Here is a 15,762-nt window from a genome sequence, read left to right on the forward strand (position 1 = left end):
AGTGCTGCAAAAATGTGTTGGCGCTATATAAATAACAGGAAATAAATAAAATAAATTTTTAAAAATTGCACTGGTTTCTGAGCTGCTATGTAATGAGAATCAACCTAGATTTATGACTGGGGCAACTGGGGGCACAGATCTTCCTTGCTTAAGGGCTGTGGTTGCCTTGGGCTTATACAGAACCCCAAAACACAAGGTGCAGATTCTTTACCCCACTTCTTTCTTCAACTTTTGTTCTCCTATAAAGAACTTAGAATCTACATTCAGTGTATAGAAAGCACATAGCACAGCAAAACAACTGAAACTAGGATTTTGATCAGCAGTCTAACTGTAAAGTTGTGTAGTTACCCTGACCACCCCAGGGCCTCTCCCAGACACTGGTCCAACACTTCCCTGTACATTTGTATGCCAGACAGATGTGTGTAAAATCCAATCTTTTAGGCAATTTTCAGAAAAGAAAATCAATACATGCAAAGCTTTGGGGTTTGGTAGTTTAGAGTAGAAAGACATAGTAGTCACCCATTTTGGATTCGGCAGAATGTGCCCCATCCAAAAATATATGATTTTCTCGGGTAAACTTAGTTTTTGTGATTTTTACTTCACATAAATCTTAGAAGTGGAGTTTGCAGTAGCAGTAGTGACTGAAGTAACAATTTATACTCCCTGTTTGAGGTCTCTACATGCTACACTCCTTGGTAATCCCATCTGATATTGGGCATCAAACTGTTCAGAAGGCCTCTGGCATTCATACTTACAATGCTTATTCTTGGTACCTAATGACATGTAGGAGAAGGGACCTAAACTGGTTATTTTACACCAACAAAAAGGTAGAAGAACAAAATAAAAATAATTTGCCCAACTGATTGGACTGGAGTAATGGGGTGGAAAAAGCTAGTAGGTTTGTAAACATGCTAAATGACAACTTTTTATTTCAGGTGGTTCAAGAACCCACTAGGAATGACTCTATTTTGGACCTGGTAATATCTAATAATACTGAACTCATCTCTAAAATTTGTGTGGGGGGGCATTTGGGGAACAGTGATCACAACATGGTCTCCTTTGAGATAATGCTGCAGAGACAGCTCTATAAGGGAGTAACTAAAACGCTCAATTTTAGACGTGCAGACTTTGCCAGTATAAGGGCATCTCTGCAATGTGTCAACTGGGAAAGGCTTTTCATGGGGTTAGACACAGAAGGAAAATGGAACATCTTTAAAACATTGCTTTGCAGGTATACACAACAGTATATCCCCCTTGTAAGCAAGGAGAGGCATCGCAAAGCAAAACCTTTATGGCTGAATAAAAGAGTTAGGGTCGAGGTTGGTAAGAAAAAACGTGCTTTTAAAGCATTCAAGTTAGCTGGGACAGCTGGGGCTTTCATCAGGTACAGGGGGGCAAATAAAGCAGCAAAAAAGCTATCAGGCAGCTAAAATAGAAATGGAAAGGGATATTGCAGCTAGGAGTAAAAAGAATCCAAAATTATTTTTTAATTATGTGAATAGTAAAAAAATGAAGCAAGAAGGGGTGGGAACTTTATTATCACGGGGGGGTACGTTGGTTGATGAGAACGGGGAAAAAGCTGAAATTTTGAACTCTTATTTCCCATCTGTCTATACATCTGAGGAGCCAGATAATGAAGGCTTCCCTTGTAATATGCCCAGTGCTAGTAATTTAGCTACTGACGCGTGGGTCACTCAGGGGGGGAATTCAAAAGAGACTTGAACATGTAAAGGGAAACAAAGGTCCAGGGCCGGATGGGATTCATCCCAGGGTATTAAATGAGCTGAGCGCTGTGATTGCCAAGCCTCTTCACATAATTTTTCAGGATTCGTTGAGGTTTGGCATGGTGCCGAGAGACTGGCGGATTGCTAATGTGGTGCCGTTATTTAAAAAGGGATCTCGTTCTCGGCCTGAAAACTATAGGCCTGTTAGTCTGACATCAGTAGTAGGAAAGCTTCTGGAAGGGGTAATAAGGGATAGGATAGTTGAATACATTGCAGTTCACAATACTATTAGTTTGTGCCACATGGTTTTATGCGTAACAGATCTTGCCAGACTAATTTAGTTGCCTTTTATGAGGAGGTGAGCAGGAACCTTGATGCTGGAATGGCAGTTGATGTCATCTACTTGGACTTTGCTAAAGCGTTTGATACAGTACCTCACAGAAGGTTAATGATCAAATTGAGGAATATTGGCCTAGAACATAATATTTGTAATTGGATAGAGAACTGGCTGAAGGATAGAGTACAAAGAGTGGTTGTAAATGGAACATTTTCTAATTGGACCAGTGTGGTTAGTGGAGTACCGCAGGGGTCAGTCCTTGGTCCTTTGCTTTTTAACTTGTTTATTAATGACCTGGAGGTGGGCATAGACAGTACTGTTTCTATTTTTGCTGATGACACAAAATTGTGCAAAACTATAAGTTCCATGCAGGATGTGCCGCTTTGCAGAGCGATTTGACAAAATTAGATAACTGGGCAGCAAACTGGGAAATGAGGTTCAATGTTGATAAGTACAAAGTTCTGCCCTTTGGTAGGAATAATATAAACGCAAACTATCTACTGAATGGTAGTGTGTTGGGGGTTTCCTTAATGGAGAAGGATCTAGGGGTTTTTGTAGATAACAAGTTGTCTAATGCCAGGCAGTGTCATTCTGTGGCTACTAAAGCAAATAAAGTGCTGTCTTGTATAAAAAGGGCATTGACTCAAGGGATGAGAACATAATTTTGCCCCTTTATAGGTCCCTGGTAAGGCTTCACCTTGAGTATGGGGGGCAGTTACAGTGAGTATGGGGGGCAGTTACAGTGAGTATAGGGGGCAGTTACAGTGAGTATGGGGGGCAGTTACAGTGAGTATAGGGGGCAGTTACAGTGAGTATGGGGGGCAGTTTTGGGCTCCAGTCCTTAAGAAGGATATTAATGAGCTGGAGAGAGTGCAGAGACGTGCAACTAAACTGGTAAATGGGATGGAAGGGTTAAACTATGAGGTGAGACTGTCGAGGTTGGGGTTGTTTTGTCTGGAAAAGTGGCGCTTGCGAGGGGACATGATTACTCTGTACAAGTACATTAGAGGGGATTATAGGCAGTTGGGGGATGTTCTTTTTTCCATTTGAAGCAGCGTAGGGGGTTCCTCACGGTGAGGGCAGTGAGGGGGTTGGGGAATGCCCTTCCTAGTGATGGGGTAATGGCAGATTCTGTTAATGCCTATAAGAGGGGCCTGGATGAGTTTTTGAACAAGCAGAATATCCAAGGCTATTGTGATACTAATATCTACAGTTAGTACTAGTGGTTGTATATATATAGTTTATGTATGTGAGTGTATAGATTGGTAAGTATAGGTTGTGTGCTGGGTTTACTCGGATGGGTTGAACTTGATGGACAATGGTCTTTTTTCAACCCTATGTAACTATGTAACTATGATTATAATTAAATAGACTTTTCAGACCCTGGCAAACAGACCACTGCCTTTGCTGTCATTATGGTTTTTCCTGATGTTAATATGTTTAAAGTGATAACAAAGAATATCCAACCCCATGTGGAATACTTTCCTTAGCTAATTAATGGTCCCATTTCCCATGGCAGATGCTTTATTAATGCCTGACTGAATCCACTTCTATATAAACCCTTCCGAGTAGGGGATGTGCCATAATCCTCCCCGGAGCGGAGCAGAACACAGAGATTCCCCCACGTGCAGATGCCAGTTTACTGCCAACTTGTAAGTATTTAGACTCATTTGGCACTGAATTGTGATAAAAATGCATATTCTTTGAGGCTGCAAGAAAGTTTTGGCCGGCACAACAGGCACAATGCAAGCGGGGCTTAACCCCTTCGTGTTAATTTCAAGTGAAGCAACGTTTCTGGGGCAGAACCCTTCTTCAGGGGGTTGAGACAAGGCTGAACATTTTCTCGATAATCCAACAAAACTGCCAAACAAGTACAACATTATTTTTATAAAAGTCCATTCCTGGGCATTCTTCAGTAAATATGGGGTAATGTGGGGCAAATGCATATGAATTACCCCATATTTACTGAAGAGTAGAAGTGCAATTTTTTATAATGCCCTCTGTATCTATAAAATCCTCCCTGGCTCTGATATATCTGATATATCCATGTGTGTCTAGGAATGTCTTTCTATAGTTTCATCAGCTCCTTTGACATTGATAAGACTTACTTTTGTTTGGATTCCTTTGCAGATGGTCTATTTCTTTGGCAGCATCAGTTTTGTGTCTGTCCTTCCATCTCTCTTTATATTGAACAGTTACTGCATGTATATCTGCTACTAATCCAGACAAAAAACAAATCTATTTGCATGGTATCCACCAAGATATCCACCATGCATGGTATCCACCCAGATCCATTTTCATGGTGTCCTTTTTGTACCCAGGAATGTTTCAGGGGCCAACTATTTTGACATTAACTATGGCTACTTGGTCTCTCTTTGCAGATGGTCTGTTCCTTTGCCAGCATTCATCCTCTCCCTGCCCACCCATCTCCCCATGTTGAAGCTCAGTAGAGAAGACCATGACCATCTCAATGCCTAATCAGACGGCTGTCACTGAGTTTATCCTCCTCGGTTTCCCAGGGCTACAGCCCAGTTTCTTTCTTCCAGTCTCATTGGCAATGTCTCTTGAATATATTATTTCACTGATTGCAAATAGCACCGTCATCATCTTAATTATCCTGAGAGAACAACTCCACCAGCCCATGTATATTATTATTGCCAACCTCGCTCTCTCCGACCTTTTCTATGACACAATAGCGTTACCTAAAATCATTGCCAAATATTGGTTTGGTGCAGGGTCTATAACATTCCATGGGTGCTTCTTCCAGCTCTTCTGTGTCCATTCCCTTGGAAGCCTTGACTCCCTCATCATTATGCTGATGGCTATTGACCGTTATGTTGCTATCTGCCAGCCTCTCAGGTATCACTCCATTATTACCAATAAGCTGGTGGCTCTATTTTGCTGCTTTTCCTGGCTTTTTGCTGCCTTAATTGGATTAATTATAACTTTAATTGCTGTACAAGTTCCTTACTGTGGCCCAAACCGTGTCAAGAACTGTGTCTGTGCCAGCCAAGCTGTAATAGTGTTGGCGTGTGTTGATACTACTTTGGAAAGAAGAAAAGGCTTTATTATTGCTATGTGTGTGCACCTCTTCCCATTGGCTGTTATTATACTCTCATATATTCTCATAATCAGGGTTGTGCACTTATCCGCCAACAATGGGAACTGGCAGAAGGCATTTTATACCTGTACCACTCATGTAATTGTCATTGGCCTGTACTTTATCCCCAGGTTGTGTTTATATATTATCAATCTGATCCCTTTGGTTCTTGACCCCGATATAAACATGTTAATTGTTTTTCTCTTCACGTTTGTTCCGCACTTCGCCAATCCCATTATTTTTTGTCTTCGAACCAAAGAAATCAGGAATATTTTGGGGCAAATATGCGATAGCATTTGCCCCAGAGCTGAGCTCAGATTTAGAACTCCAGCGAAGAGGCATTGTTCTAGTATTATTTTAAAGGGTCAATAAACTCATTGGGAATAAGCACAAACACTTGGCTACTGTATATAATGTTCTCGGTGTAAATAACCCATGTCAATTTGTTTTATGGGACTTATATAGAGAAGAATATAGTGAGTGTAGCTCTAGAAATGTATATGCTGGCTTTACATAAACAGTCTCCTCTCACCCTCTGTTGTAGCCCCCAACACTATGAAGATTATTGGGATTTTTACCTAGGCTAATGTCAAAATTGGTGTTTTCTCACAGCAACGACAATGGCAGTTCAGCCAGACACTGACGTTATTGGAAGCCCCACTCCTGAACCACACAGCCCATTAGTCTGGCAAACACAGAATTATGTATTGCAAAACCCCACTGCAAAGTTGTATCTTTTATCCAGGTACCCAGATAGGACCCATTGTGGTGCAGGGAGGGCTTGGGTTCTAGGTTAGGCTTGTTCTCCTGTCCTTTCTTCGTTCTTTTTCATTATGGATCTCGTTATTAAGCAACTTCTGCAACCTGAAAATCGGCCAGATATTGTTCGGGCAGGTTAAAAACAATCGAATTAGATACAGTTGGTACAGTTGGTTTGGGGACCGCATCAACGAGCCGAACCGACTGTACCTACTCCGGTGTCTTAATACAGTCGTTTGGCCCCAGGGACAAACTATCAAATTAGCCTAAATTCACTCAATATCGCCCACCCGTAGGTGGGGATATCGGGAGAAGATCCGCTCAGTTGATGACATCGCCAAGCGAGCGGATCTTAATGTGTATGGGGACCTTAAGGTGGGTGAAATCAGGCTAATATGGTTGTTTGTCCATAGGGCCAAATTATCAAATTAAACCAGAGCAGAGGGACCAAAGACCGCATCAATGATCCGATGTTGTCCCCAATCCAACGGAAAGTCAAACCTGCCCGATTGAGATCTTGCCAATTTTAGGCCTGTCGGGGGTGCCCATACTTGGACAGATAAGCTGCCGACTTGGACTAAAGGACTAAAAGCTAAAATCTGTATGGCCACCTTAACAATATAGATACAGGCTAAGCTGGACAACTGTTCAACGGTTCAACAATTTATAAAACTATGATTAAAGCCACCATCTCCAGAGAGCATTAGAGGAACATCTTCTCCCTTTGCACCCCAGTGCCTCTGTGACTTCTCCTTCCATTAATTAGATTTCCTTTCTAATGTGACCTCATTCTTGGTATTTACCCCCACACAACTGGCCAGAGTTCACACATCAACATCAAGAAAATCGGTAAGGGCAATTATGTCCCATCCTTATGGCAGGAAAGATCTCAGTCCTTTGAATACAAATTGGAGTGGGAATATTGGTCTCTTTTCAGGTGCTTATTTTATATACGATAAGTAGGGGGTCATTGTATTGGATAAAACATTGTCTTCATGCCCTTTACGCAAATGTTTTAATGTGGGTAATGTGGTATTTTCATCTTAAAAAACCCTGAACATCTGAGTTACTGATGGATACAGAAATGGGCACAAAAATGCAACATGAAGAGGGAACTGGATTGGTTGGAGCTGGGAATTGTAAGAGTTTTATTGGTAATCTGTGAGGAGGACAAATTAAAAAAGGGGGTTGTAGGTGAGCAAATAAAGAGATAGGGGCAAATTTTATCTAAGACGCCCTTGTCCATCCTACCCAAGCAGAGGCAAGAGTGTGAGTATTGGGGTTGGTTGAATGTTGCTAAGGTAAAGTAGTCAAAGTGGCCCCATTAGGGTGAGTAGCCATGGTGCAAATGGGTGCAGACCGTAGTGTGGTTTATTGGTGGGTGCAGGTTTTGTGGCCATTTTGGGGGTTGCGCCATGTTTGGCACGTTGCTCTTTCTCCCAGTAGATAAATGGGGCTCATTAGCTCCCTATGCACCAATGTAGCAGTTATTGCCACACCAGCCGCGGCTACGGAGGAACCAATATTTGTCCGGTTTCGCATTCAGAAAGTTGTTTATATAATACGTTAACAGTGGCGCATTACATGGCGTGGGCGTGGATTCCTTGCATTTTATTTAATAAACTGATTTGGCTTGGGGTATACATGGCTCAGGGCAGTATATCCTACACCAGGGGTTCCTTTTTAACCCCTGAGCAACATTTAAATATAAAAAAAAGTTGGGGAGCAACACAAGCATGAAAATAGTTCCTGGGGGCGACCAAAAAAGGCTGTAATTGGTTATTTTGTATCCCTATGTGGATTGGCAGCCTATAGGAGGCTCTGTTTGGCAGCACCCAGGGTCTTTATACCTCCAAGTTAGAAATTCAAGAATGAAGAGCTGCTTTGGGGCCACTGGGAGCAACACCCAAGGGGGTTGATGAGCGACATGTTGCCCCCGTGCCACTGGTTGGGGGTCACTGCCCTGCAGTATATCTCTCCCTATTCCCAGATAACCGGAGTTTTCATGTTATACTCGGACATATTCTGGCCTCGTAATTTGAAAAATGAATTGCCATGTTTTTTGCACACAATGTTGCTTGGACTTTGCCTTTGGTTAACCCTTACTGTGCTGTGCCTCAGACTTACACTGCTTTACCTACCTGTAAAAATAATTGGTTAATGAGCCCCACAGAAGCCCCTAATATACCTACACTGTAATCTATTACTTCAAAAAGTAGGAATAAATCCCATGTTTATATGCTGAAATCCAGCTGCAAAACAGTTCTTCTCTTTCTGCATCATTGGAAATCCTGGCAGGGGAGGAGGGACTAAAACACTGATGTTACAGATTGTACCAACTTCCCCACAGCTTACAGACAGCATGCAGGAACTACATAACCCACAATGCATTGCACTGGGATGTTCCTTTCCTTATTGACATCACGTGTGCAGCAGGGGATTGTGGGATTGGGAGGAGGCAGGCTGAAGGCTGAGGATGGGCGACTACTTTTACAGTATATTTGAGTCACAAAGTAGTCAGCCAGATCAGCAGGGGGACAGGGGACAGGGGGCGGGGCTTAGGGAACAGGGGGCGGGGCTTAGGGAACTGTTTCAAACCAGATTATTACATTAAACATCATGAAAAGCCTGCAGATTTTTTAATTGAAGTACATTGCAAAGTTGCTTGAAATTATGTTTACTTTTGAAAAAGCTCAAGTTGTGTTTGAGTTCCCCTTTAATAGAACCAGGGGCCAATTGTGGGGGTGGCTTACCATACATGTTGAACTAGATTAGCATGAATCTAATCTCTTGATTGGTTAGAACTGATATATCTATTTATAAGGTGCAAACCCCCAAAATATGATTTCAGTTTTCATGGCTGACAATTTGGCCCCGGAAACTCAGCTCATTGTCTGTTATGGGCTGTGAATCCCCTCGTAACACTAATGTTACCCCCTCAGTACCTTATCTTTATTCAGAAATGTCAGTGTGAAAAATATCATCGGAATTAACCCCAACTTATCCAACAGCCAATCCCGTCTAGTTTTCTAGGCATTTGAATTTTAAAGCACCTGCCACATGTTCTTCTCTACAGAGACAAAACACGGAATTGTGGGTAGCAGTAGGCAATTATCCCATGTGAGGAGCCACTTACCCGCAGTTCATATTGTTGGTTGCCAAATCAAATCTGAATGTAGAGATGTGCCTTAAACAAATCATAAACAAGAAACATGAAATAACATGTCAGATCTGGTGTTTAAATCATGTTTCCATGGTGACTGACATGTTGGCCAGAGTACGGCCATCTTTAGACAACAAGCACATACTGCCTTCACATGACTCCACTTGGGCAGGGTTGTTACGGTTCAGTTCATAGTCCCACAGATAATACTATATTTTTGCCTCATATTCCTAAACCCCTGTGTTGGAAGACAACCTTAGTCTGATTAGGATCATGTTTCCATGGTGACTGACATGTTGGCCAGAGTACGGCCATCTTTAGACAACTAGCACATACTGCCCTCACATAACTCCACTTGGGCAGGGTTGTTATGGTTTGGAGTATAGTGCCACAGATAATACTATATTTAAGCCGCATATTCCTAATCCCTTGTGTTGGAACCATGATAGAAGTTTCTCTTCCCCCAACCTTAGTCTGATTAGGACCATCTTCTTGCTTATTATTGGCTATTGACCCCGTATTGGGGCAGCAGCAGACTCGCAGGGTACATAGTAGATTAACAAGAGGACAATATTACAGGAGTTAAGGTCCCCATACACGATGTCGCCAAGCGAGTGGATCTTCACCCGATATCCCCACCTACGGGTGGGCGATTTCGGGTAGCAAGTGGCTTAAAAAATCTGATCGTTTGGCCCTGGTGCCAAACGATCGGATTACATTTGCGGCCATGGGGCAGTCGGTTCAGGGATGATGCGGTCCCCGATCCGACTGGATTTTCTAACCTAGCCGATCGATATCTGGCCAATTTCAGGCCAGATATCGGTCGGCCAGGCCCCTCGTTTCTGCCCCTACATGGGCCGATAAGCTGCCGAGTCGGTCCAAGGGACCCATGTTGGCAGCTTCTATCAGCCCGTGTATGGGGGCCTTTAGTTGGATCAATAAAGAGACAGGATCTTATTAAAGTTATTATTACATATTAAGAAGATACAGTACAGTAGTCAGGGTGATACATTCCGCCCAAGAGTAATAATTTCAATTGTTATAATTAATTTATCAGTCAAAAGATGAATGCATTTACCAAACAAAGTATCCACATTTCCATGAACTCTTGCCAACCACAGTTCCAGCCATTCACAGTCGTATTTATCCAACCAATGGTTCCCATATGTCGGTGCCATCTTGCCAATCACATGGGCAAACAGACTAACACACATTGGTTCAAGCACCGAGTGTCCCTGAGTATTAGCCAAATGCACAGTGTCCTGCCATAAACCTTTCAGCCTTATCTCTGTGTTTGAGAGAATGGATGAGAGAAGTTCCCAGAGAGGGGTATTACTGCCCAGCCTGCCCTGAGCCTGGGTGGAGGCACGCCATTTTATATTGAATCTGTAGCGCTAAAAATGAAGTAGAAATCAGGCAGGATTTAATTGAGTAGAACAGGGCAACATTACTATTCCCGGTACCTAATGCCATGCAGAATACAGGCCCTGAAATAAAGAACTGGTTACTTTGCACCAACAACCAGGTAAATGTGCAAAGTAAAGCTCATTGCCTGACGGGATGATATTAAATGGGCTTTTTAGACCTCAGCAACAAGGTACTTACAGTTTAAGAGCTAATCAAAAATATTCAACCCCACATGGAATACTTTCCTTGGCTAATTAATGGGCACATTTCCCATGTCGGGCACTTTATTTACGCCTGGCTGAGTCCATTTCTATATAAACCCTTCTGAGCAGGGGATGTGCCAGAATCCTCCCCGGAGCGGGACCCAGAGATTTCCCCACATACAGACGCCAGGTTATTGCCAACGTGTAAGTGTTTAGATTCATTAGGCGCTGAGTGCACGGAAGCATGGTACAGACAGATAGAGATGGATAGATAGATAGACAGACAGATACATAGAATGTAGGTGACAGATGGATAGATAAACAGAAATTAAAATTTGCTTGGAGACCATGAATGGTGCTTTGTTGCAGTTATTCTAACAACCCCCCTTTGTCCTGTGATTGCTCAGATTGATCTTTAATATTTCTCCAATATTATCTAATATACCAAACTTCATCACTAATTTCACATCAGGCTAGGCGTGAACCCTGCTGTATCTATAAAACACCTCTGGCTCTGATACAGAACCAAGTTCTTTGAGACTTTCTCTATAGCAGGGATCCGCCGCCTAAACCACACAAGCATAAAAAAATGTTCTTTAGGGGTGCCAAATAACTGTGATTGGTTATTTGGTAGCCCCATGTGACCTGCTGGCCTGCAGGAGGCTTTGCTTGGGGTTAGACTATGTCTTCATGCTTCCAAAACTTGTCTCCAAGCCAGAAATTGAAAAATGGGCACCTACTTTGAGACCACTCAGGTTGGGGATCCCTGGTCTATAGTTTCTTTGGCTTTGTCAGCACTAATTAAAATGACTTTTCTTGGTCTCTCTTTGCAGATGGTCTATCTCTCTGCCAGCACCAGGCACCTCCCTGCCCACCCATCTCCCCATGTTGAAGCTCAGTAGAGAAGACCATGACCATCTCAATGCCTAATCAGACTGCTGTCACTGAGTTTATCCTCCTCGGTTTCCCAGGGCTACAGCCCAATTTCTTTCTTCCAGTCTCACTTACACTGTTTCTTGCCTACATTGTTTCACTGATTGCAAATAGCACCGTCATCATATTAATTATCCTGAGAGAACAACTCCACCAGCCCATGTATATTATTATTGCCAACCTCGCTCTCTCCGACCTTCTCTTTGACACCATAACATTACCTAAAATCATTGCCAAATATTGGTTCGGAGCCGGATCCATATCCTTCAACTGGTGCTTCTTCCAGATTTTCTGTGTTCACAACCTTGGAAGCCTCGACTCCCTCATCATTATGCTGATGGCTATTGACCGTTATGTTGCTATCTGCCAACCTCTCAGGTATCACTCCATTATCAGCAATAAGCTGGCGACTCTCCTCTGCTACTTGTGCTGGTTCTGTGCTGCCCTGATTGGATTGGCTATAAGTATAAATGCCGGGCAACTTCCTTACTGTGGACCGAACCGTGTCAAGAACTGTTTCTGTTCCAACGCAGTGCTAATAGTCTTGGCTTGTGTTGATGTTCCCTTGGAAAGAAGAAAAGGCTTTATTATCGCTATTTGTGTGCACCTCTTCCCATTGGCTGTTATTATACTCTCATATATTCTCATAATCAGGGTTGTGCACTTATCCGCCAACAATGGGAACTGGCAGAAGGCATTTTATACCTGTACCACTCATTTAATTGTCATTGGCCTGTACTTTATCCCCAGGTTGTTTTTATATATTATAAGTCAGGCCCCATTGACTCTCGATGCTGATACAAACGTCTTAATTATATCTGTCTTCACATTTATCCCCCATTTTGCCAGCCCCATTACTTTTTGTCTTAGAACCAAAGAAATTAGAAATATTTTGGGGCAAATGTTTAATAACTTTGGCCCTAGATTTGAGCACGGATGTAGAACCCCCTTAAAGAAACATTGTACTAGTGCTATTTTTCAGGCTCAGTAAATGCCTCTATGATTAAACACAAAATCTCAGTTATACAATGATCTCTGTGCAAAATGTGTTTTATGGAACACGTAGAAGGATGAGGTGAATGTAGACCCTAGAAATGTCCCTTCTGGCTTTCCGTAGAGACAACAGAAGGTTTATGTGCAATCAGTGTGCAAAACCCAACGAGCAGATTCATTCCGAGGCCGGGATCTACTTGTTATTTTCATTTCTAATCTTTCTATTCAGACTCTCATCTTTCCAGTCAGTTATAGGACTTTAGCAACAAGATAAAGGGACTTTTAATAAATATATATCAGTAATAAGAATCTCTTCTTGGTTTGACCACACAAGGATCATCATCATCATCATTTATTTATATAGCGCCAGCAAATTACACAGCACTTCACAATAAATTTAAACAAACAGAGATCTTAAAAAGTTTAACAAACAAGAGTAACAATAGGATCAGAGGGCCCTGCTCGCAAGAGCTTACAATCTACAGGGGTTAGGGGTACTTTGAAACAAAAGGAATGTGGATACTGATTGATGATTTATGATACTTTTATAAATGTCTGATTAGTTTAGATACAATGAATATGCTTTCCTAAACAGATGGGTCTTTAGGGAGTGTTTGAAAGTTTGGAAGGAAGGGGATGCAGAGAGTGCCAGAGACAGGCAGAGAGTTCCAGAGTCAGGCAGAAAGTAGCAGAGACAGGCAGAGAGTGCCAGAGACAGGCAGAGAGTTCCAGAGTCAGGCAGAAAGTAGCAGAGACAGGCAGAGAGTTCCAGAGGCAGGCAGAGAGTGCCAGAGACAGGCAGAGAGTTCCAGACACAGGCAGAGAGTGCCAGAGACAGGCAGAGAGTTCCAGACACAGGCAGAGAGTGCCAGAGACAGGCAGAGAGTTCCAGAGTCAGGCAGAAAGTAGCAGAGACAGGCAGAGAGTTCCAGAGGCAGGCAGAGAGTGCCAGAGACAGGCAGAGAGTTCCAGACACAGGCAGAGAGTGCCAGAGACAGGCAGAGAGTTCCAGACACAGGCAGAGAGTGCCAGAGACAGGCAGAGACAGGCAGCGAGTGCCAGAGACAGGCAGAAAGTAGCAGAGACAGTCAGAGAGTTCCAGAGTCAGGCAGAAAGTTGCAGAGACAGGCAGAGAGTTCCAGACACAGGCAGAGAGTGCCAGAGACAGGCAGAGACAGGCAGAGAGTGCCAGAGACAGGAAGAAAGTAGCAGAGACAGGCAGAGAGTTCCAGACACAGGCAGAGAGTGCCAGAGACAGGCAGAGACAGGCAGCGAGTGCCAGAGACAGGCAGAAAGTTCCAGAGACAGGTAGAGAGTGCCAGAGACAGGCAGAGAGTGCCAGAGACAGGCAGAGAGTGCCAGAGACAGGCAGAAGCCCGGGAGAAGTCCTGCAGTTGGAATGGAATGAAGTGACGAGAGGGGAAGAGAGGGGAAGGTCAGAGGCAGAACGTAGGTTGAGTAAAGGAGAGTATTTTGGGATTAGAGCTGAGATATAGGGAGAAGCTTTATTAGTAAGGGCCTTATATGTAAGTGATAGTAATTGGGTTAGTTGGGAGCCAGTGAAGGAGTCAGTATACAAATACCACTTGCAACAAGGTACTTATTCCCTTAGCTACTCTACAGTTTATTAATGAATGCAAGAGCCATTTGGCCAACCAGTGTCTCCATTCTCCACCACCATCTTGCCAACCACCTCCAGCCATTCAGAGTTGTAATTAGAAATCCAATGGTTATTACTTACATACAAAAATAGGTTCAGAGGATATTATACAAGAACTGGTTGTATGACTCCTAGTGGCCAAAAAAGGACCCACTTTAAACCCATTAAGCACCACAGAACATAGAACCAGCATTCTATGCATAACTGGCAAGGGTTCTATGTCATGCAGCTCTTTCTGTCTGGGAAGGTTCTTCATCCCCCATTGTTCCCCAGTCCCAAGGCAACAAACAAAGGTGGGAAACAAATGGCCCCTCATATACACATACTTTTTGGGGGGATTGTTGAGTTTTGCACACACAGCCCACATACATCTTGTGTTATATTACATGGGACCTGTTATCTGGAAACCCATTAGCCAGAAAGTTCTGAATTATGGGAAGACTCTCTCCCTTAGACTCCATTATAAGCAAATAGATTGAATTTTTAAATTGATTTCCTTTTTCTCTGTAATAATAAAACAGTACCTGTACTTGATCCCAACTAAGATATAATTACCCCTTATTGGGGCAGAACAGCCCTATTGGGTTTATTTAATGGTTAAATGATTCCCTTTTCTCTGTAATAATAAAACAGTACCTGTACTTGATCCCAACTAAGATATAATTACCCCTTATTGGGGCAGAACAGCCCTATTGGGTTTATTTAATGGTTAAATGATTCCCTTTTCTCTGTAATAGTAAAACAGTACCTGTACTTGATCCCAACTAAGATATAATTACCCCTTATTGGGGGCAGAACAGCCCTATTGGGTTTATTTAATGGTTAAATGATTCCCTTTTCTCTGTAATAATAAAACAGTACCTGTACTTGATCCCAACTAAGATATAATTACCCCTTATTGGGGCAGAACAGCCCTATTGGGTTTATTTAATGGTTAAATGATTCCCTTTTCTCTGTAATAATAAAACAGTACCTGTACTTGATCCCAACTATGATATAAATACTAGTGATGGGCAAAATGTTTCGCCAGGCATGGATTCGCGGTGGATGAAAAATTTTGCCACGGAAAAATTTGCAGCGTGTTCAAAAATTGTCGCGGGCGACAAAAGAATAGCCGCGTGACAAAACAACAGACATTCTAGTTTTGAAATTATAACTTGAATCCGAAAAAACTCAAATCGAGAAAAATAATCAAACACTACAGTTCATATAAACTGTGGGGCCCAATTGGGACCCCTACACAAGGTGTTGGCAGCTGGCACAGGGTTCCAGGGCTTGGGGGGCAAATAGTCCCTGCCTCTCTCCCCCTCCATGTGACTGATGGTGTAACCCTGTCTTTTAAGCTCTCTTTCTCTTGTTCCATTGGCCCCCAGCATTTCAAGGCACAATGTGGCCCCCGAGCACTGGGCATATTATATACAGAAAGACCTATTATCAGGAAGACTTTACAAATTACAGAAAGACCTCTTATCAGGAAGACTTT

The 15,762-nt window shown here is 42.8% G+C and overlaps 2 protein-coding genes across 2 annotated transcripts; both read left to right on the forward strand.

The window, feature by feature from the left end:
- The first annotated feature begins 4,519 nt into the window (after positions 1–4,519).
- Positions 4,520–5,533, forward strand: LOC101733435 (olfactory receptor 56A5). The gene has a single exon (XM_004912419.1). It carries the CDS (start codon positions 4,520–4,522, stop codon positions 5,531–5,533), a length of 1,014 nt encoding a protein of 337 aa, XP_004912476.1.
- Positions 5,534–11,586: 6,053 nt separating this feature from the next.
- LOC100486700 (olfactory receptor 6B1-like) lies at positions 11,587–12,617 on the forward strand. Its single transcript, XM_002941568.4, has one exon. It carries the CDS (start codon positions 11,604–11,606, stop codon positions 12,615–12,617), a length of 1,014 nt encoding a protein of 337 aa, XP_002941614.1. The 5' UTR covers positions 11,587–11,603.
- Positions 12,618–15,762: the final 3,145 nt, after the last annotated feature.

The sequence above is a fragment of the Xenopus tropicalis genome, chromosome 2 (assembly GCF_000004195.4).
Source record: "Xenopus tropicalis strain Nigerian chromosome 2, UCB_Xtro_10.0, whole genome shotgun sequence".
NCBI lineage: Eukaryota > Metazoa > Chordata > Amphibia > Anura > Pipidae > Xenopus > Xenopus tropicalis.